Source organism: Equus quagga, chromosome 16, assembly GCF_021613505.1.
Source record: "Equus quagga isolate Etosha38 chromosome 16, UCLA_HA_Equagga_1.0, whole genome shotgun sequence".
Taxonomy (NCBI): domain Eukaryota; kingdom Metazoa; phylum Chordata; class Mammalia; order Perissodactyla; family Equidae; genus Equus; species Equus quagga.
Window position 1 is genome coordinate 16135589 of NC_060282.1, and position 21824 is coordinate 16157412.

Sequence of the window (21824 nt, forward strand, 5' to 3'; positions counted from 1 at the left end):
GCTCTGTTTGACTTGCTCGGCAAGGCCATCCCCGCAGGCTGCATTCCGTGGCGGCGCGCCAGACTGCTGTGTAATAGGCTCGGCCACCCTCTCGTTACCTAACGCTTTCCTAATCTGCAGTTTACGCAAGACAGTACAAATCTCTGAGAACACCGGGAGCAACTCCCCACCGGGCGCCTCCCGGGCCGGCCTGCACCCTGCTGCTGGGCTGCTGGTTTCATCATGGAGGTGCTTGCTGTGGGTTACCATGCGGGCCACCGGGTGGGTCCCTTGGAGCCCCATTTCTCACACGAGGCTCCCCCGAGTCTGTCCCTTCACCCCCTCTCTGCCAACACTCACACTGGACTAGAAACTCTATTCTACATGAGACAGTGGGCAAAGCCTTACATCTTTCTACGTTGCTATCTGTAAAGCGGATCTTTCAACAAATGGCTCCGGGACAAGTGGACAATCAACACGAAAAAAAAAACCTTGACCCTAAGTTCACATCATACATAAAAGCCAACTCAAGGTCTCAAAACGGATCACTGACCTGCATGTAAAACCTCAAACTCTAAAACTTTTAGAAGAAAACATACGTGGGATAAAATCTTTGTAACGTTGGGTTAGGCAAAACTTTTCTTAGAACAGAAAATAGTGAACTATAAAAGAAAAAAGAGGGGGCCAACCCCGTGGCCAAGTGGCTAAGTTCACATGCTCTGCTTCGGGGGCCTAGGGTTTTGCCGGTTTGGATCCTGGGCGCGGACACAGCACCACTCATCAGGCCATGTTGAGGTGGTGTCCCACATGCCACAATTAGAAGGACCCCTAACTAAAAAAAAATAAATAGATAAATACAACTATATACTGGGGGGATTGGGGGAGAAAAAGCAGGAAAAAGAAAAAAGAAGATTGGCGACAGTTGTTAGCTCAGGTGCCAATCTGTAAAAATAAATTAATTAATCAAAAATAAAAGAAAAAAGTGGTAAATTGGGCTTCATAAAAGTTTGAAACTTTACCTCCTCAAAAGACACTTTTTAAGAACATGAAAAGACAAGTTATAAACAGGGAGAGACTATTTGCAAAACATACATGGGATAGAGAACTTGCGTCTGGAATATAAGCAGAATTTCTACAACTCAGTGAGAAAATAAACATCCCAATCGGAAATTAGACAAAATGCTTAAGCAGATCTTTCAGCGAAGAAGAGATGTGGATGGCAAATCAACACCGGGAAGGATGCTGGGCCTCAGGACTCCTTAGGGAAGTGGAATTTAGAACCACAATGTCCTACCACTAGACTTCTACTAGAATGGTTGAAATATTAATTAATTGGCTAATTAATTAATTATCTGACAACACTAAGTGTTGGTGAGGATGTGGGACAGCTGGAACTCGCACACATTGCTGATGGGAATGCAAAATGGTACAGCCGCTCTGGAAAACAGTGCAGAGACTTCTTGTCCAATTCAACATACGACCCCGGTATTTCCCCAAGAGAAATGAAAACACGTCCCCATGAAGACATGCCCACAAATGTTTATGGCAGCTTTATTCATAGTAACCCCAGATTGAAAACAACCCAGATGTCCTTCAGCTGATGAAAGCATAAACAGCATGTGGTCCATCCACACAATGGAGCACTAGTCAGCAACAAAAAAGAACAAACGGCTGTCCGTACCACAGCCCAGAGGAATCTCGAAAGCATTCTGCTAAGTAAAAGAAGGCAGACAGTAAAGATTATATCCACGCAATTCCAGACCTCTAGAGACAGAAATCAGACTGGTGATGGCCAGGGGCTGTGGGTAAATGAGGAGATTGACCACAAAGGGCACAAGGGAACTTTCCGTGGTGATGGAAATGTTCCATATCTCGATTGTGGTGGGACTCATACTGGAGGAAGCATTTGTCAAATCTCATCCACCCGTACACTAGACAAGGGTGAGTTCACTGTAGGAAAATGTTACTTCAATGACTATTGCTTTTAAATAACAGAGAACAGAATAAAATAAAATAAAATGAAATCGGATGGGACCCGTCCTCATCATGAGGATAAAATGACACCAATAACAGTGCCGATGTGTCGCAGGCACTGCCCTAAGAAATTGACATGCGTTGTCTCATTTAAGTCTCAAACAATCTTTGCAGGTCCTCAGACACACCAAGCACTTGCCTGTCTCAGGGCCTTTGCATGTACTGTTCCTTCTACCCAGAATGTTCTTCCACTAGTTGACTCCATCTCCCCCATTCCTTGGGTCTCCATTCAAATGTCACCTCCCCAGAAGAGGCGTTCTCTCCTCATTCTATCTAAAATGGTCCCCGCAACCTATCACTCTATCTCTGACCTATCTTATTTTCTTCACAGAGCTTAGTACTACCTGCCATTGCACCGTATATCACTTGTTTACAGCTCTCCATAAGATGTCCTTCTTCCATTCACCCAGCACCCACTGAGTGCCTATGCTGGGCGTGCATGGACAAAGCCAATGCTCCAAGGGGCAGGAAGTTACCACAAGGCCAAGATAGTGTGGATCAAGCCCCTGTGTGCCTCCCAGCACCCCCTCTCATAAGCTGGCAGGGGTCTCTGCAACGGGCTGTTTAAGAGATGCAGAAGTCACAGTATGGAAAGAGCACTGGTCTAGGAGGTAAGCCACCTTTACATGGGCTCTTCCAACACCCCCCTGGAGACCCCAAGGCCAGGCATCCCACTAACAAGGTCTCGATTTCCCCACTTGTAAAATGATTCCACGTGTGTTTTTCAAATGTTACCGTGAATAGGAATGCCCTAAGAAATTGATCAAAAATGCATGCCCGTTCCCCAGAAAACCTGACTCAGTAGATCACGGGTAGGGTCAGGGAATCAGTATTCTTAACTCTCACCCAGGGCAATCTAAAGTAAGTGGTCTAGGGACCAAGTTTTGGATATGGATGATTTTCAAACTATTTTTTGGCTGCCAAGATCTTCCTCCAAATAAAATTTTACCCAGAAAGCCACATATACAGCATGTAAGTCAGAGATGTTTTGGGTCGGAGAAGGAAGCACAATGATGCTGACTCCTCCTCAAGTATTTTTCTCACACTCCCACTGTCTCACCATAAAGTGGCCCAGGCACCCTAGGGTTCCTTGGAACACAGTTTGAGAACCACCATGGTAGCCGCTCCCTAATTAAATCACTGCACAAATATTCATGAGTATTTACCATATTCCAGGTACTGGGTGTCCAACAATATGAAAAGACAGATAAATTCCTGCTCTGACAGATTTCACATTTATGGGGATGGCTACATATTTTGAATGCTTACCATGTGCCAGGCCCTGTTCTAACGGCTTTTCATGTATTACCTCATTTCATTCTCACCACAACCCTATAAGACAATTATTACCCTTCACCCCATTATACAGAAGAGGTCACTGAGGCCCAGGGAGATTAAATAACTTGCCCAAGGTCATACACTGGGACATGGCAAAGCCAGGATTTGAACCCAGAGATTTGAGCTCTGGCCAAGACGCTCTTCTGAAATCCTGCCCACGTCTCAGAACTTCCGGTCTATGAGCCCAGGAGGTAGGCGTGAGCCCACAGCGGGAGTGTTGGCTTCTGGGCCTGCCTCTCCACGGGTAAGTTCAAACGGATCTCATCTGCCCTCAGCCTATGGGGTTAAACTTCCAAGACTGGGGCTGCAGGTGAAACTGGATCCCACATGACTTCAGGTTGACGCAAATGGCCTTCTCTACCTGCAGGGACGCTGAGAGGCTCCTCTCTAGGGAGCGGAAGAATGTTCTGTCTGGCCCAAGGTGCTGGTTTATTCTCGTCACCACTGCATGGCTCGGTGTGCTGTTGAGAAGATGACTATGTCCAGCAGTCCTGCTGGTGTTCCTCATTTGACAGGGTGACATTGATACGTCTGCAACCAGAACATCAGCACCAAATTAGGAGGCAGCGTGGGGACCCAGCCAAGCGAATGCTGAGTAAGAGTTGAGAGCACACGGACCCACAAACTCTTCCAACGGCGGGGGGGTGGGGAGGAAGCTTAAAGGTCATTTACGCCCAGGCCACTCATTTTGCCAAGAGGGAAACCCAAGTCCAGAGAGAGGAGGTGCTTTTCTAGGATCATCTGGCTGTGTGCTCGGGCTCCTGCTGTTGCCTCCAAGGTACAGAGGAATCGGATTGGGCTTGGAGGCAGCGAGACCCATGTCCGTATGCCAGGCCCACCGTTTCCTTCACCTTGTGACCTTGAGCACTTAACATCTGACCCTCGGTTCCCCACCTGTACCTGGAGATGGTGACAGCCCTCAGAAATGCTCTGAGGGTTCCAAGAGATAATTCACACTATGCACCTGACGCCAAGCAGCTGACTAGCAACGCCAGCTCTGCTCCGCAGCAGCATCGGCATCACCTGGAACTGGCTGGAAATGCAGAGTCTCAGGCCCCACCGCAGCCTGATGAATAGAATCTGCATCTTAACAAGATCCGCCACTCCCCCTCCTGAGAAGCACTGTCTGGAATATTTTTTTTTCATGGATCGACTTAGTGCTTTTGACTCTCTTTGATCCCAGTTATTGGGAGCCAACGCTGGGGAGCATTTCGTACATGTTGGGCACGTGGGAAATATTTTACAGGCATGATCTGATTTAAACCGCACAATCTCGAAGGGGGGAGTTCTTACGAACCCCATTTCACAGATAAGGCACCTGAGGTTGAGGTGGGTTGGTTCTCTCCGCAATAAGTGCTACAGACCTGGGCCTTTGTAACTCCAAGCTCCGCACTTTGCCGCACTCTCTGGTGTGTGTTCATTTTTTTAATCCCTGTTCTCCTTGTGGGATCCCAGTGAGGCCTCTGCTTTGGGAATCAAGATGGTATCTGTGACATGGTGGTTTCAACTCCCCCCTTCCCCGTTTCTGAGACCCCGGAGGAGCTGGCCAGCTGGACAAGGTCAGAGAAGACAGCTTGCTGCTCGCCTGAACTGGCCTCAGCCAAGGTGACCAGGCCCCGGGCATCACGGGGTGGGAAGGCTGACCCCTGGGCACTGCCCTGCTCCCTGCCACCGGCCCTCGCCTCCTAGCTGTCCCCTAGAACAGTCAACACTGACCTCGGCAAGCCTGCAAGTCAGGAGGGAAAAGACAGGGAAGAGGAAGGAAGGAGGCGGGAACACCGATCCCTGACTGCCATCCCAGACCAGGCCCTTGCTTTGTCCCCGTCCTGCCTGCAGCCCTGCAACTGTGCAAAGCACCGAGATCCTGGCAACCCAGCAAAGCACTCATTACTCTGCACCCATTTTATGGAGGACGAAATTATGGGCCAGAGAGATTTTGCAAATTCCTGGAGGTCACAGAGCAAATAAGGAGCCAGCCTGGGATCCCAATCCAGGGCTGTCGGACTGCCCGGACCCAGTTCTTTCCACTTCGAAGGAGTCGGCCTGAATTTCCAGCCAGCTACACAGCACCCTGGATGAGGCACTGGACAGACATTACTCCATGCAGCCCTCACAGCCGCAGCTTTAGGGGTGGAAGTTACTAATGCCACATCAGTTATAATGGCAACCGAGGCACAGAGAGGTCATGTGACTTGTCTGGGTCATACAACTAATTAGCTACAGAGCTGGGATTTGCCACCAGGTCTCTCTAACCCTGAAGTTCAAGTTCTTTCCTCTTTATGCCCAGCTCCTCAAAGCATCGAACATAAAGTGTTTTCCCCCAAGAGAGGTCAGGATATACTGACATGACGGGACTTTAGTTGTGGGAATAACATATAAAAAATGAACACACAGCGGAATGGGGGCAGCCAGTCACTCCCATGTTAAGAGTGTATTCTTTAAAGTGAGACTCCCCATGTTCGGATCCCATTTACTGGCTGTGTGACCTTGAGCAAGTGAGTTAACCTCTCTGGGCTTTTATGTCCTCACCTGTAAAACAGGACAAATGAGACTCCCTTCCTCACAGAGTGGAAAGAATGAACTGAGGCCATGCTTGCAAAGTGCTAAGGCAGCGTTGAGTCCTCAGCACTTGTGGGTTCCTACCATTATTGTTATTCTAATTGTGCCCTTTCTGTGCTCATCGTAGGCACAGGCTGTGCAGCAGTGTGTCTAAGACAAAGGGACTGTTCGGAGGCTGCCTGTTTCACGGCATCCGCAAATTCACTTCCCCAGTGAAGAAGTAGGAAAGATGCTGATGGGCAGGAACTTGGAAACCAACTCAAACCCCAGCTATTGGCACTGAAAATTCCAAATACAAGGCAACTGTTGGCTGCACGTTGGCTGTTCTCTCTCCTGGCTCAGGTACTGCTTCGCCATCTCTAAGATGGGGGAGCGTGGACCACCCTGCTGCCTGGCCTCCGAGGGGGCAGCTCCTACCCCACCCCAGGGAATGCAGCCAGGAACCCCGTGCGGAACGCGAGGAGCAGGCTCGGTGGCTCCGCGCCTCCCGGAGACCCAACAACCTCTTGACTTGCAGCCGGGATGAGAAATCTGTTTGGAGCATCCTTGAGCCCTGGCCACTGCGTGCCTTCCTCTTCAAACTGGGGCCACGCCCTCGTCGCACGGCTACTTTCCTCCGCCTTCTAGCTCATGAGGCCTGGGATCAAATTCGGGACCCGCTCAGCGGCCTTGGCTGCGGCTGACCCGGAGGACGACCACGGGGCAAACTGATGGATGCGCTCATGGAGGGCCTGGTCTGAGGCTCAGACCTAGGAACTCATTTTTCAAAATGCCGTGTCCTGTGTCCAAAGAAAAGTTTCTGACACCTTTCATGGCAGTGCCTCACATTCACGGCATTCGGCTCTCGACGCGTTCCAGCTCACGCGGACACACCAGCCAGCACCCAGGAAGCCAGCGGCAGGTGCGGGCCTGGGGCGCGAGGTCAGCAGTGGCCTTGCTGCTGTTTGGCTGTGGCTTCCTGGGTCTTAGCCTTGCTTTCCCCGAACTGAAAATGGGGCGAGTGTGGACTAAATTATTTTTTAAGAAACTTTTTATTTTGGAATAATATAGATTCACAGAAAAGTTGCGAAGATGGTACAGAGAGTTCCCACATCTCCCTGACTCAGTTTCCTCCTGTGTTCCCATTTTACATTTCCGTGGTATATGTGTGTCAGAACTGAGAAACCAACTGTGGCACATTATGATTACTGAAACTCCAGACTTTATTTGGATTTCACTCGTTTTCCCACTAATGTCCTTTTTCTGTTCCAGGATACCACCTTGCGTTTAGGACTAAGCTGTTTATAAAATCCCCTCCTGGTTCTAACAACAAAAGAGAGAGTAAGACTTCCTGATTAAGGGTTCTTTGTGTATTAATTAGCAAATGACTGCTGTGCTGTGTGACTTTGAGCAAATCCCTTACCCTCTCTGAACCTCAGTCTCATCTATGATGAACCTCAGTTTCATCTATGAAAGGGGGATGATACCAGTACTGCTTTATAGCGGCACTGTGAGGTAATCATTTGCTAATTCATCTGAAGCACTAGGCACAGCTCTTGGTACACCATGAGCGCTCCACTGATAAAGTTCAGCTGGTGGAAGTCATAACTGAAACCAGGACTAACCCAGCATACTGTACACTTCCTGGCACAAAATCTCCCAGCAACACGGCTGCTCCAAAAAGAAGACATTGTGTTGCTGATCTACCATGGCAGACCCAACTTGGAAAGCACAGGACAGGATAGGGCAGAGATCTGGAGTCACACAGGCCCGGGTTGGAGTGGCGCCCATCCACTCGCGAGGGGCATGACCTTAGCAAACTCTTCTGCCTCTGGTCTCAGCATCCACATCTGTTAAATGGGAACAAGTCACCCACCTTACGGGGCCGCTGAGAAAATAAAATGAGCGGGATTCGGCTGCATCTTTCTCTTCTGTCTCTTCTGGGAACCACTAAGTCGCTGACTGCAATTGGGATCCTTAAAGAAGCCACTGAAATCTGATGCTGGCAGTTCCCAGGGGTTGGTAATGAGATCCTGCTCTTTACTTTTTTCTTCTTTTTGAGGGGTGGGGGTGATTAACTAAACATTGCCCTCCCTTTCCCAGCCAAAGTCACGTTGAAAAGCCAGTTCCATAATCTTCATTGCTACAATGCCTCTCCTCACCCAGAATGAAATTAGACAAGGAACCCAGTCACGCTGCTGTGCCTAGTTTTAAAAGGAAGCACAAAGCGATTCCCATGGTCACTCTGACGAAGATAATTATAAGGCCTGTTTTCACAGAATCACAGAATCATTGTTTTCACAGAATGGCGGCTAAAGGGACCAAAGAAATCAAAGAGCATCACTCCTGTTTAAAGATGAGCAAATGAGAACCAGAGTGGCAAATCCGCTTGTTCAAGTTCATACAGCAGAAGGGTTCAGACTACAATGAGACTCCAGTCACAAAATTTCCATTTCCATGCTCTTGGCTGTCTGACTTGGAGCCCCATTGAGCTCCATGAGCTGCTGGCTGCTGGAGGACATCTGTCTATCCATTCATTCACTCATCCATCCATACATCCACTCATCGATCCATCAATCCATCCATCCATCAGTCTACTTGTCTGTCCATCCATCCGTCTACTCGTCTGTCCATCCAACCATCCATCCATCCACCAATCCATCCATCCATCCACTGATCCATCCATCTACTCATCTATCCATCCACTCGTCCATCCACCCATCCATCCATCCATCTACTCGTCTATCCATCCATTCATCCATTCACTCATCCAAGCCTCCATCCATCCACCTATCCATCCATGCCGCCATTGGACACCTTGCTGTGGTAGACACTGTGCTGGGTGCTGGGGAGCCAGCAGTAAATAAGACTGCCACAGTCCCTGGCCTCATGGAGGTTTTCATTCAGTGAGCTGGGACTGAGTCTTGGTCCTCTGTTTCCCAAGGATCTACCACAGTGCCTGGCACCTGACAGGTACACAGTGAACGTTTATTGAACAAACAGATCTCTCATATTTGGTACTGCTCCCACCCTTATGACTGATGTATTTGGTTGTTTTGAAGACATTAATGGGGCTAAAGACTCAGCATTTGTATTTGTCTTGAGCTACCTTCTCCAATCGTCATTCTCACCGGAAGGCTTTATGCGGCGGTGTGCAGACATAGCAACGAGATTGGGCAAGGAGCCCAAAGACCTGAGTTCATATCCCAGCTCTGAGCTGCTGATTCCTGAGTGGCTACTGAAAGACACTTGAGCCTCAGTTTTCTCATCTATAAAATGGAGCAAATAACATTTGACTTTCTTATTGCACTCAACTGCTGTGAAGGGAGGGAGGGAGGAAGGGGAGGGAAAGAGTAAAACTTCTAGAAAATATGATACAAATAAAAAGTTATTGAGATGATACTTGAATGATTCACTCAAATGGCGAGTATGTTGAGTTCCCAAGAGGGAATAAACGTGACGATCTTTTCAGCCAGTGCTCAGCACACGCTTTCCAACCTTCTATAATGCAGCTGGTTGCGATTGCCCGGATTTGTTCCAAACTTCGAAGAGATTAAATTTATGGATCTGTGGCATCACGTGTCATCCCAGCCAATCCTGACCCATATTTCCCTCACTTGGTGCATGTAACAACAGTACAAAGAGGTGTTGTAACCTTAATCGCTTACAAAGTGTTTTGAAATCCTTAGATTAAAAAGCTCGGCGAAGTCCAAAGTGTTAGCCTTCTGTATGCCCAAGGAGTTATGCTGAGCCTCGTCGGGGTTCCTTGGAGCAGGGCGACACTACAATGTATGCTCTGAGGCCCCAGGAACTTTGGGGTTTAAGGGTTCTATTCATGGGATGGCCATAGACCAACCCCCAGCTTCCTAGTCTCTAAGCTCCCCAGGCATTGGGCCATTTCCCACATTGCTTCTGATGAGCTTTTTCCATTTCTTTTCTTAAGTTCCTGGGTCACGAGGCCTGAGTTGCACTCACCTTGGTGTCACAGGTCTCCTTTTCTGGGTGATCTCAGCCTGAGTCCAAGAAAAGGGCAATTGTGTCATCGGCAACTTGTGTATGCCTCTCTGTTTAAGCCCAGAGTTAATGACTTAGTCTAATTTTTACAGTCCAACTCAAGAGCTGAAGTTCTGTCCCATGGAGGGGGTGTGTCAGGTAGGGACTGAAACGGGCAGGAGGGGGCTCCTGGGTCCTGGGACTGTTTTCTTGATCTGGATGCTGGTTGCACCAGTGTGTTCGGTTTATGAAAACTCACAGCTATACACTTATCTGTGCATTTTTCTGTATATTCCTTATAATTTACAACATAAAGTTTTTTCAAAGATCACTCCAGATGCTAATTCACTTCATTTAGAACAGAATCTGATGTCATAGGGAAGATATAAACCTAATTAAATCAAAATCTTTTGTGATTCAAAATAATGTCACTTGAGTTTTTCCTTTATTTCCATGTTCACTCTTACAGGGGGAAAGAAAAGGAAATGCCTCAATTAGCCATTTTAATTAAGTCTAACGGGAGAATCTGGTTCTCAACAGGAAGCCTAAGATGCCTTCAGGGACATACGGGGACCTTTGGAATTATGACAAAATTCTGCTGGATACACACGTGTACGTTTTTCTGAGAAGGGACCACAGCTTTCATCAAATTCTCACAGGTCCCTGACCTAACAAAGACCAAAAGCCAGAGGGACTCTCCCGATGCAAGGCTCATTTATGTATGCTCCTCCTCGAATGTTTCTCCACTCTAAATTCAACCCATAGCCCTCACCAACCCGATTTCACCAAATTGGCTTCAACTATAGAAACGAGTTTGCCCACTTCCATGGAAAAAGTGAATAGGTTCAAATCTGTCAGAGGTCATATATAACAATCATTGTCTGTTGACTTCTCTGTCCCCACCGCCCCCACCACCACCATCACCACCACCACCACCGTGAGATTCCAAGCCCTCAGGCCAGAGCCCTTTGCATCCCCCGCATGAAACTGCACAAGGCAAAGAGAGACTGGACTCAAAAGAAATTCACAGCGCCTATTTACGAAACCAGGTTTATTAAAATTTCTCTACAAGTCAAAAACGGCCGTCTCACTGTTCACATATATACACATGTACAGGAAGGGTCTAGTGTTTCCAGCTTTCCCGGCAGAAGCCCCAGCCAGCCCCGAGTCCTTAGCCGGGTAATGTATCACAGATACAACAGTCGAGCAACCACGAGAGCGTTAGTAAGACAGAGGCCTCTGTCCTCCTTCTCCTCCGAGTCCCATGATTCTGTTAGGTAATATTGCCAATAATCATTCACATTTCACGTGGTTTTAGACACGCAGGTTATTCAGACAGACACAGACAACAAAACAAGCCTCATAGCCTAAACAACAGAAAGTGTCGGACATATATAAAAAAGGTAAAATATATGTACAAAGTACACAGTACGTGAGGTATACACGGCATTCTCGCAATGCAGGTTAGTAGTTTGGCTAGGCCTAGCCCTTAAGGATGACTGCCCGTTTTTGTGCCATTTCTCAAAATACAGTATGTTTGGTTTACCCGTTTAACCACCAGATTTCAGTACTGTCCAAGACGTTTACTGAGATTTCGTCTGCACTTGGTTTTTAATGCAAGGTGCAGTTTCTCTGTCTCGCTCTATCTTTTGTAAGTAGTGAGTTCCCATCTCTGGAAGCATTCAAACAGAGGTTGGACTCCCACCCGTGAAAGAAGTTGAGAGGGGGATTTTTGCATTGGGAGGTGGCAGAAAGAGGAAAGAGGTTGGACTAGATGACTTCTAAAGGCCTTTGCGACCTCAAAGATTTGGGGCTTGCTATATCACTCCAGACGCTGATTAGGCAGATGTATTCATAAACCACACCACATTTGAAATATTAACAACCATTCATGCAAGACTGCAGACGCACACACAATGCCAGAAGCAGACCGTACCCGTGAGGGCTTAGAGTATAACTCTGGAAGTTGGTCTGAGAATTGTCTAAGACTGTCCCAAATTCACTTTCTCTGAAGCACGAAGATGTTTAACATTTGCTCTTGGGAGTGGGGAGTGGAGAGTCTCTTTATCTTTCTCCTCCTAGACAAAACGCTCCACCCTGAGATGGTCTTGGGGAAAAAGGAAAGGATCAACGCTGACATATTTGAAGGGAACCAAAAAAGCGAGTGTTTCCAAGTGTTCGAATTCTTTTTAAAAATCTGCAGTCTCTCCGTGTGAGCTCAGAGTTCTGAAGTAGCCAGGAGTTCGAATCTTTTGTGATACTTTTCCATGGTTAGCTGGTAAGTGGGAGGGGAGGACGTTTCAAGGTCAGAATGAAGGCATTAGTGCAAATGAGGTCTTGGCAGGAAACGGAGAGAGTCTGGGTTCATGGTTCAGGCAGGCCTTATGCTGCTGAAACAGCTGCTCCAAAAACGGAGCACAGTCACCGGTAGATCTGAGTGTGAAGAAAGGGTGAGTGTCAAACCAAACCAAAAGAGAACTTTCCGGTCAGAGAAGCTGGGGTAGCAAAAGTCTAGCTACCAAAGACAAGTTCGAAGATGGCAGGTTTATTGCCCCAAATTATTTGTCACCCTGTTAAAATAGGTTATTGCCCAAAATGCCATTGTGCGATTCACTTCCTCTCCCCTTAGAATGTTCAAGTTCATTTCACTTGACCAAATGCTGTAGGATATCCATACTCTTTGCCACCTAGAAAAGATGTGGAACCCCCGACTCTGACAAAGGGATAGTTGGTGAGGGTTGATTAAGAAGAGGAACAATTTTCAAGACAGCCCATCAGAGTGTATGCTGCTCAAATCAATCAAGTCGCTCATCACAACGGACAAGGGGAGGTCCCCCCGTTGAGTTCAGCAGCTACCATCTTTACGCCATCACATATCTGGTTGGCACCACGCCGAAAGGCCTGTCCATCTTTAGAAATGGAAATGCCATGTGTGAACATTATGAGGTTTCTGAGGTTTTGGGATTAGCAGAAGAAGGAACTAATGTCGCTGTCCTCCTGGTACTCTGGAACGATCTGGTCTGAAGTTCCCATTTCTGAGTCGACGTACCCAGCTTCCAAGACGGACTCAAACCAGGGGTGGAGTAAGATGTCAGGAGCGGCGAGTCTCTCCGAAGGCTCCCGTCTCAGGAGGCTGCGGATGAGGCACCTGGCTTTGGGGGAAATGTGGTCAGGAATGCAGAACTGTCCACGTCGGATTTTGGAGAAAAGGGCACTGGGGTCTGAGTCATGGAATGGGTATCGTCCCACCAAAAGGGTGTAGAGCATCACCCCCAGGCTCCAAACATCAGCCGCCTTCCCAGAGTAGGTCCCAGTGGTGTTCAAAATCTCGGGGCTCACGTAGGCAGGGCAGCCATGTTTGTCTGAGAGAGCATCATCCTCGCCCTTGATGATGTGTGTATCTTCTAGACTTTCCAGTCTAAGCTGGGTTCTGCAGAAGACAGGAAACAAGCCATTACTTCCAGATCAGCTGTTCATGAAAAAACCAGGCCTTCCTGGTAACAATGCCCCACAGGCACTGACAGCAAAGGCCCAAGGAACGCCATGTACCCCTTCATCCAGTACGCAGTGTCCTGCAACCACCCAGGATTTCACAAAGCAATGCACACTGCAATAAACGTTTGCAAAGTATTGAGAGAGTGCTTGGGGTGGAGGGTATGATGCAAAGCCCCAAATACTATTCATTGTGCTAGAGCTTATAAGAGATATCCTAAGAGGGGTTACACAACCTACAAGGTTCACATTGCAGAAGTAGGAGCTTGTCTCAAGGGACTGCTGACATTTTCTACACAAGCTATCAGAGAAGAGCCGTATATCCTACTTCTTCAGGGAGGAGCTGAGCATCCTACAAGCCGATCTTATTCTTATCATGCCTTCGACAGCCAGGGCTGCCTGGACCCTCGCTTTGCATTATAGAACACACAGCCCCAAGTCACTATTATTATGCACAAGTTGTCAGTATCCCTGTTCATATGGATATATATGCACAGAGGGAACTCTGTCCACCTGGGCCCAGGCTGTGATAACTGTGATGGGAAAGGAGCAAGGAATGTTAATGACATTTATTGGGATGTTTAATTGCAAAGGAAGCTTAGCCTGGACGGAGAGGTTATGTGAGCCAACAGAAGCGGCTGGTGGACTTGAAGGATACTGGAGCCCTAACACACCTACATATGTGCACACAGCCCAGCCCCCAGGACGGCACATCCACACCCAAGCACATTTACTCCACCTGGGGGTTTATCCACTCAGGTAACAACCAGAGTCTGAAAAACCTTTAGTCAAAGGCTCTCTTATGAAGCTGCAGGTGCCTCCTTATTCAGATCCAGCCACCCACATCTCCTGGGTCCTCCAAAGCCCAGAGCCACATGGGGAACCTCTAATATCTGGTGGCAGCTTCTGCCCCTCCCAGCTTCTCTGAAATAGCCCTGTTTCAGTAAGTCACCTGTTGTGAAGCTAAATGCAAACATTTGGTACTGGCTAATGGGTCAATTCCTTTTCCTCTCAAAGGTCTGCTTGTTTTTTTTTTCCTCTTGCTGCCTTCCTGTTCTCTGGAGTGTAGTATACATGTGCTAACTTCGGTATGTCCTCAGCCTGACCTCCCCGTCGTTATGTAAAATACCCATTGGTTCTGTAAACGGAAAATATGACTCAACCCGCACTGGCCGCCCCTGATTGGCTGCTGTAGTACTAAAACCCTGCACCTGTGCTGGTTACACGAATAGCGTCAGCCTGCCATTGCTTAACCCTCCGGTTGCCAAACTCCCTGCCCATGACATTCGCCTGTGCAATGCGGATTTCAAAAGCTTGTAAGGAGGTGTGTAAGGCATGTTTCAGAAAATACATCACCATATCAAAAGAGCATGTTCCAGGAATTGGAAACTTCTTCATTGCAAACACTCTGCTTTTCTTTGCTAATCAGTATGTTCCAATAATTACTGCAACGTCAGATACAAACCAGGCTTCACGGCAACTCAACCCTGGACTTTTTCATACGATCTGGAGTTAAGGGTGAAAATGCACAGGGGGGTAAGCCCTGTAGGAAGAGCTGCAGCAAAATACCGCAAACCCACCTCTACAATTCTACAAGGGTATTGCTTTTCATCTTTCCACCAGGGATGTGGCCCACGTCTTAAAATCAGATAAAATTTATCTCCTGCGCCTTCCTGAATCCTCTCGTCTGAAACCTCAACTCTGAATCTTAATGCCTCATTATTCTTTTATCGAGCTCATCCTGTCCTTTAGGAGGTAAGCCATGATCTATATTTAGCAATCGATTGCAGCCAACTTCCATTTATTATTCAATGTGGCTATTTTCTGAAGATGTCTCCAAACGAGTATCTAAAAAGTCACTGGAGAAGGTGAAGAAAATATTGGGGGCCGAGCCAAGAGGAAGAGGAACGTGTGTGGAGGAGGAGGGCGGAATTCTGCAAATACCACAGTCTAACTACTTCTGCGATACTTTCTAGGCACAAAAAAAAACCCCACTCAGTAGAAGCAAGGATCTGAAAACTTCCTCTAGGAGTCAAGATTGTGACGGCCAGGTTGATTTTTACACCCCAGAAGAACTGACCCTTCTGACAAGAATGGGGAATAAACCTGATCCTGGGGCGGAAGCGGGGAGGGCATCTTGTTATCACATGACATCCCACAGAGGCACCAAGGTGTCCCCAGGCCACATCCACAACAGTGCAGAATAAACCAACCTTGGTGGTGATGGCTCCTCGGCAGAGGACTTCTGCACACTAGCTCTGGGACAACTGAGCCCCAACTGTTGTTCTGACCCGACACACTGCACCTAATTGCTCAACCTGCACCTTCGTTTTGGTTCCAGAAGGCCACAGGAGGGGCTATGGAGGCCGCTCACCTCTCCTCCGTGGAGAAGACGAATTTCCTAAGCTTCAGGTCCCCCAGCACGATGGCCGACTGGTGGCAGTGGGCAACGGCGGAGACAATCTGCTTGAAGAGCCGGGCGGCCTCCTCTTCCCGCAGCCTCTTCCGGCTTCGCACGTAGGAGTGCATGTCCCCAAAGTCCCTCTCAAAGAACACATAGGCCTTGGTTTCCCCAAGGATCACTTCCACGATGCCGGTGATGTTCCTGTGTGATGGCAGCTGGATGTAAGGCCGGATTTTGTCTTGGTAGTGTTTAATAGGAAACACCTGCAGAGAGAAGGGGACCCATTCAGGAGGCTAGAAGAGTAGAGGCTGCCCCCCAAATCCTGGGCTGGGCTGCAGGTCTCAGTCTTTGGGCTTTGGCTGACAGTAAGGTTCCATTGATTTGCCCCCTATCTCTGCCACCCCACCTTATGCAGCCCCAGCTACCCCAGACCAGTAACATCTAGGGCTCTGGGCTAGCAAATATCCAAAGAGCTACCACATGGATGGTTTGAAAGAACTGTCTTCTATATTTGTTCCCACCTTCCATGAGGCCATCAGCTCCGGAAAGCTAAGCCCCAAAGACCAGCCCTCTGTGGCCCTTCCTTGCTGGCAGTCAAGGCTGCCCGCAGCAAAGTGGCTGACAGAAGGTTCCCGCTGGGATCTCCAAGAGCTGAAAAGCAGTCCCTGGAAATGCATGACCTCTTGCAGACCCAAATGCCAAAGTGCTCAGCACAGAGACAGCCCAGAATGTGGTGACTCTGCAGCCACCAAGTGGAAGCAGGGGCTGGGGAACATACAGATTTGTCATTAGTCAGAAGGAACAGATGACTGGGAGAGAGGCTCTGACAAGGCAGCCTTAAGCAGCCTGTCTACAGTCTGACTCAGGTATAAGCAGCCTTGAGTTAAAATTCTCACGGGAGGGAAGTGGGATCCTCTCCATGGTTTTTTCCTTTCTGTTTTTTTTTTTAATCCCCCCCCAACTCCCCCTTCCCGTACCCTCACGAGAAAATGGGGAGCATCTCTTCTAAGAAGCTGGCTGGTCTCTTTAAGGGCCTTTTTTGTTTAGCCCGGTTACTCATATCCTAGACTCAACTGGAAACGGTGACACACGGGCTGTCACCATCTGGATTCAGCTATTATCTGCTCAGAGGAACTGGAAGGGGTTGCACAATGGCCAGACCCACCCCACCTCTGAGGCCCGGCTGCTCTGGCACCAGCTAGAAAAATCTCTCTTCGGCCCCCCTCCTCCCACCCCACCCCACCCCACCCCACCCCATCCCACACACATAGTTCTCCCAAAAAAGCTCTTAGCCCCAGCGACCCAAAAGAAAAGATTTTTCCCCCTTTAAACTGGGCTTGATCACGCATTTGAAACTTCATTCAGGTCGGACAGTAGGTGGCAGCAGCAAGCCCGTGGGGCGGGGGGCGGGGGGGGGGGGGGGGTCAGGTGAGTTGCAGAAAACCCAAGAGCGACTTTAACTCAGGGGTGACCCTATTTCTCGAGTGAAAAGGAGCAGCCTGGAGGGTCCTGAGGGATGTCGGGGACGCGGGTGTCAGGCGCGCAAAGCCGGGAACGTGGTGTGTCTCTGCGCGCTGGAGGAGCACGCGGAGGATCCTGTTTCTGGGAGTTGTATCCCCTCCTGGATGGAATCCCTTATGTTCAAAAGAAAATCGCTGCCGGAAACTCAAGACATGAATGGAAGCGAGGGAGCCGGGTCGCTGTGGGCTTTCCAACATTTCTACTCGGGGCGAATTCCCCGCCCTGGCTGGGAGACTCCCTCAGACGGCTCTCTGGGGAGGACGGGGTTCTCGTCCTAGCGCAGGTTCAAGCTGGAAGCCCCAAGCCCCGAGCCCGACACGGTGTTCCTACCCGCTTACCACCCACAGTGAGCCCGGGTGCCTTGAAACCCCCGGAGGAGAGCTGCCAGCTGCTCTAAGCTCCAAGGAGGCACCCACTGCAGGGCGTCCTTCCAGGACAAGGGGCGGGGTGGGGGGGAGGCGAGGAGAATGAGAGAAGGGGAATGGCATGGCCCTGGAATCCATTTCAATTCCACAACTTATATGGCACGCCACGCGCTAAAGTGGGCACTAAGGAAATAACCGAGAGATAAAGTAACTGAACACAGCACTTCCTCTTGACTACCGAGCCCCCGATGCCACTCCATCGGAAAGCCCTCAGTCCCCTAAAGGGTGAACCCGGTCAAACGCCGCCTTACCAGGCTCAACTCACTTATCCACCTTGCCCCAAGTCCACGCGTTGGTGGCACCTATGGTCCCCGGGCACCGGCCGGCGAGACCCCAAGCACCTCTGTCCGCCACTGCGTCTCCCCCACCGCCCGACCCCCGCTGGGTCCCCGCCCCGGGCTCCTACCTTGCAGCGCAGCTCGCGGCCCGTGTGGATGCACAGCGCCCGGGACACATGCTCGCGCTCGGCCAGCGGCAGCAGCAGGTAGTCGGCGATGCGGCTGGGCCCCGGCGCGCTCCCGGCGCCGCCGCCAGACACCGGCGCGGCGGGCGGAGGCTGCGGGCTGCAGGGAGAGCCAGGAGGGCTGAGGTAGTCCGGGGGGCTCGAGCACTCCGAGAGGCGCGGGCACTTGGCCGCCACGGCCGCCGCGTCGTCCGCGTCCAGCAGGCGTTTGGTTGGGGCACCTCGGGGGGCCGGGAGCAGCAAGGCTGGGCCACGGGGCTGCGCGGCGCCGCTCATGGCAGAGCGCACGGGACCGACCCGCATCCCGTCCCGGGCCGGAACGGCCCCGGCTTTGTACGTCCCGGGATCCGCGCGGGAAGGCGCTGCGGGCTCGGCGCCGCGCCGCGACTTATTCCAGCCCGCGGGATGGAGTTTGCAGACGGAGCTTGGCTCGACCCCCCCCAGGGGGCAAAGCAGAAGCGGCTCCCCGGTGCTAGCGTTGCACGCAGGGACCACGCTGGCCCCGCGTCCGGGGGGCGGAGGCCGGTCCGGGTCCCCGGACCCCCGGGAGCACTGGTTCGGGGCGCCTCGCTGGGGACGGCCGCCGCTATTGTTGTCGAGGCTGCCGGCGGTCCTGGAGGCAGAGGCGGCCGCGGCCGGCGTTCCCGAGGTCCCGGACAGAGAGGGCAGGATCTCGCAGGCTCGGCGGAGCCACGGAGCGAATGCACTTCCCAAAGCAATAAGTCTCGGAGCGAAAGCCGGAGCAACTTTTCCGCGGCGCTCGGGATCCTGCGCGCTCCTGGGCTCCCGGCGTGTGTGTGAGCGAGCGAGACGCGCTCGGAGAGAGTGACTGGGTGTGAGTGAGTGAGTGTGTGCGCCGCACCGATCCTGGCCAGTGCACTCCTCCTTCTCCTTTTCCTCCACCTCCTCCGCCTCCCGGTGACTCACGCTGTATACACACACACTCACAGGCCGGGCTGTGTAAACAGTTGGGAAGCCGGGTTGTGCAATGAGGTGGCTGCGACGACTCGGGCCCTGCCGCCCGGCTAGCAGTCACCGGAGCGGGGCGGGGGGAGGAGAGGTGGAGCTGGGTCGGCGGGGGCAATGGGGGTGGCCCGACGGCTGGGGATGCTCTGGGCAGCGCGCGCTCCGGTGCAGGTGGCGAGTCCTGAGCCGCCTTGGGCGCGCGCACACGCCCCCGGGGCTGGGCTGGGCAGGAGGCGGCGCGCGCCCTCCGGCAGGCCCGGGGCTCAGCGCTGAGAAGCCGGAGGAGGGGGCGGAGGAAAAGTTCCCGTGACGTCAGGGTCCCGGGGAAGTGGGCGGGAGGGGCGGGGCCTTGGGGGCGAAGCGACTGCTGATTGGCGCGCGCTCCCCATTCACATCGAGCACAATGGACTGCGGGCGCGCGCACCACGGTTCCCTGCACCCGCCGTTCGCTGCAGCCCCGCGGTTACGCCTTTCGCCCCGGGGATCCCCCCATCGCCCCCCACCTTGGGACCTCCGGTTGGAGCTGTGGGCGCCGCCGAGCCTCGGCTCAGCCGGAGGAAGGGAGGACAGGGAAGGTGATGAATTCCAGCATCAGTCATTCACCCCCACGCGGTAGTTCCGGGGAAGACCTGTGCGTGGTAGTGGATGTGGCTTTTTTTTTTTTTCCTTTTCCTGCCCCCTCCCAGCTCTAATCCCCAGCGTCTGTTCGCTTCCACAAATAGAACCTTCTGTTGGATGAAATAAAAGCAAACACGGGGCCTTCTGCGTTGCCTCCACCTCCACGCCCCTCCCGCGCCTGCCGCCCGCTCGGATTGCACGGAAATAGCTTCTCCAGACTCCCGGGCCGCCCCTTCGCGGTGACTCGCAGAAAGAGCTTCCTGAGCCGGGGCCGGGGGGAAACAAAGGATGTGGGGAGCTGGCTGGCGGAAGGGGCCCACCTGGCCCGCCACAGGCGCAGCAGGGTCTGGGGCCCTGGGGCCAGCCCGGGTTCCGTGGTGGGCGTGTAAGGGAATGGAAATCGTTCTGGCCACCGACAGTGATACTGCCTTCACCAGGACAACCCTGCCAGGTCGTGTGCGTGCATTCGTGCAACGTGATTTGGGTGAGCATGAAATGTGTGCCAGGCCCTGCACAAAGCTCCATGAACAAAAATAACTTAGAACCCTGTCGTTTTCGTTTCTTGAGAGAACCAGGTCAATTTGGAGCCCCTGCACACCCAACATAGATAATTAGTATCAGGATTCCCTGGGCTTCTGCTAAATACTTAATTTTCTAAAACCAGGTCGAACCCCAAGGATAAATCCTTTTCCATATTAGATCTCCATTCATTCAACAAACACCAATTAAGCATCTACCAAGGGCTAGGCACTGGGGATTAGAAGATGAAAATTAAAATAATAATAATAGCTAAGATGAATTAGGGCCTGTATGTGTCAGGCACAGTTCTTAGCACTTTACACATAATGCTACTCTTCAGTTCTGTATCCACCTCGTGGGGTTTTTGCCCCGCTTCACAGAGGAAGAAGCCTGCAAAGGTTAAGTTCCTTGCTGTGGTGGAATAGCAAATAAGTGGTGGAGCTCTCAGGCTCCAAAGCTCTCCTGGAGACACAAAGGAGAGATTACAATTTGTAAGGAGAAAGGAGGAGTTAGGGAGAGCTCCATCTAGAAGGCGTTTGATCTGGGGATGTGTGGGATGGTGAGAGAGTTGCTCCCCAGGGAGGTGAGAATGGTGGGTGGCCGGCGGCTGAGGGAGGGATGTGGGGAAGGGCAGGGTTGGCTCAAAGAGGCCAGGGAAGTGGGGAGCTGAGCCTGCAGAGGTCCTTTGGGAAAATGTGAAAGCTCCAAAGCCATGCTGAGGAGGTTGCTCTTGGTCCTGTGGCCAGGAGAGAGCCCAGCTGAGGTTTTCCACCTTTTGAGTGTATTTTGTCCCAATGTTTAAGATGAAATGATGCGGGGTCAGTGAGCCGAGGAGTGGAAAGAAAGATTTCTTAGACTCTTAAGATCTGGCAGTAGTGCTCTTTTATTTAGAGAAGAGTGTAGCATGGGGACAGGACCCATGGGCAGTCAGAGCTTCTGCCGCCGCTTTTGCTGCCCCCGCTGGCATGGGGACAGGACCCACGGGCAGGCAGAGCTGCCGCTGTTGCCCCCTCTGGCATGGGGACAGGACCCATGGGCAGGCAGAGCTGCCGCTGCTGCCCCCTCTGGCATGGGGACAGGACCCATGGGCAGTCAGAGCTCCTGCTGCTGCCCCGAGTTGAGGGTTAGGGCTAAATTTAAGGCATAGGTATGTGAGTCATCTCTTTACGAAGACAAAGGAAAGAACATGAAAAAAAAGTTAAAATGGTATCAGTGCAGGTGGGGTCTGGTCATTGGGTGATCCCATGACTTTTAGACAAGAATCAAATCGGATTAAGTAAAGGTTACAAAGGTTAGACGCCACCACCCTAAACCAGTTACATGAGATTGCCAGACAGCAACCAACTTAAGTTCTTGCCTTCCCCATTAAGAGCTTCTAGGGACAAGGTCATCTCTCCTCTTCTTCCTGGTACAGAGCGGGAGTCACCTTTTACAGATAGAGATTTACCTTACAAATGTAAATGTGTCCCAACAAGGGCAAGTTCCATTCCCCAGAGCCTCCTTCCCTGTCCCAGTTTATCGAAAGCAATCAGCC

The 21824-nt window shown here is 51.1% G+C and overlaps 1 protein-coding gene across 1 annotated transcript; it reads right to left on the bottom strand.

Annotated features, from left to right (window-relative positions):
• Positions 1-10918: 10918 nt before the first annotated feature.
• On the bottom strand, positions 10919-19160 carry TRIB1 (tribbles pseudokinase 1). Its single transcript, XM_046642337.1, has 3 exons — positions 18131-19160; positions 15749-16041; positions 10919-13312 (listed from the first exon to the last, which is right to left on the bottom strand). The coding sequence occupies exons 1-3, from the start codon at positions 18488-18490 to the stop codon at positions 12847-12849; spliced, it is 1119 nt and encodes a 372-aa protein (XP_046498293.1). The 5' UTR covers positions 18491-19160; the 3' UTR covers positions 10919-12846.
• Positions 19161-21824: the final 2664 nt, after the last annotated feature.

Bases quoted from the DNA above. Each gene is read 5' to 3' on its own strand.
- TRIB1 (XM_046642337.1), bottom strand. From the start codon at position 18,490: ATGCGGGTCGGTCCCGTGCGCTCTGCCATGAGCGGCGCCGCGCAGCCC. The intron at 16,042-18,130 runs GTAGGAGCCCGG...TTCTCTCTGCAG, and splicing joins GCCGCGAGCTGCGCTGCAAG to GTGTTTCCTATTAAACACTA. The intron at 13,313-15,748 runs GTGAGCGGCCTC...TGTCTTCTGCAG, and splicing joins GTCTTCTCCACGGAGGAGAG to AACCCAGCTTAGACTGGAAA.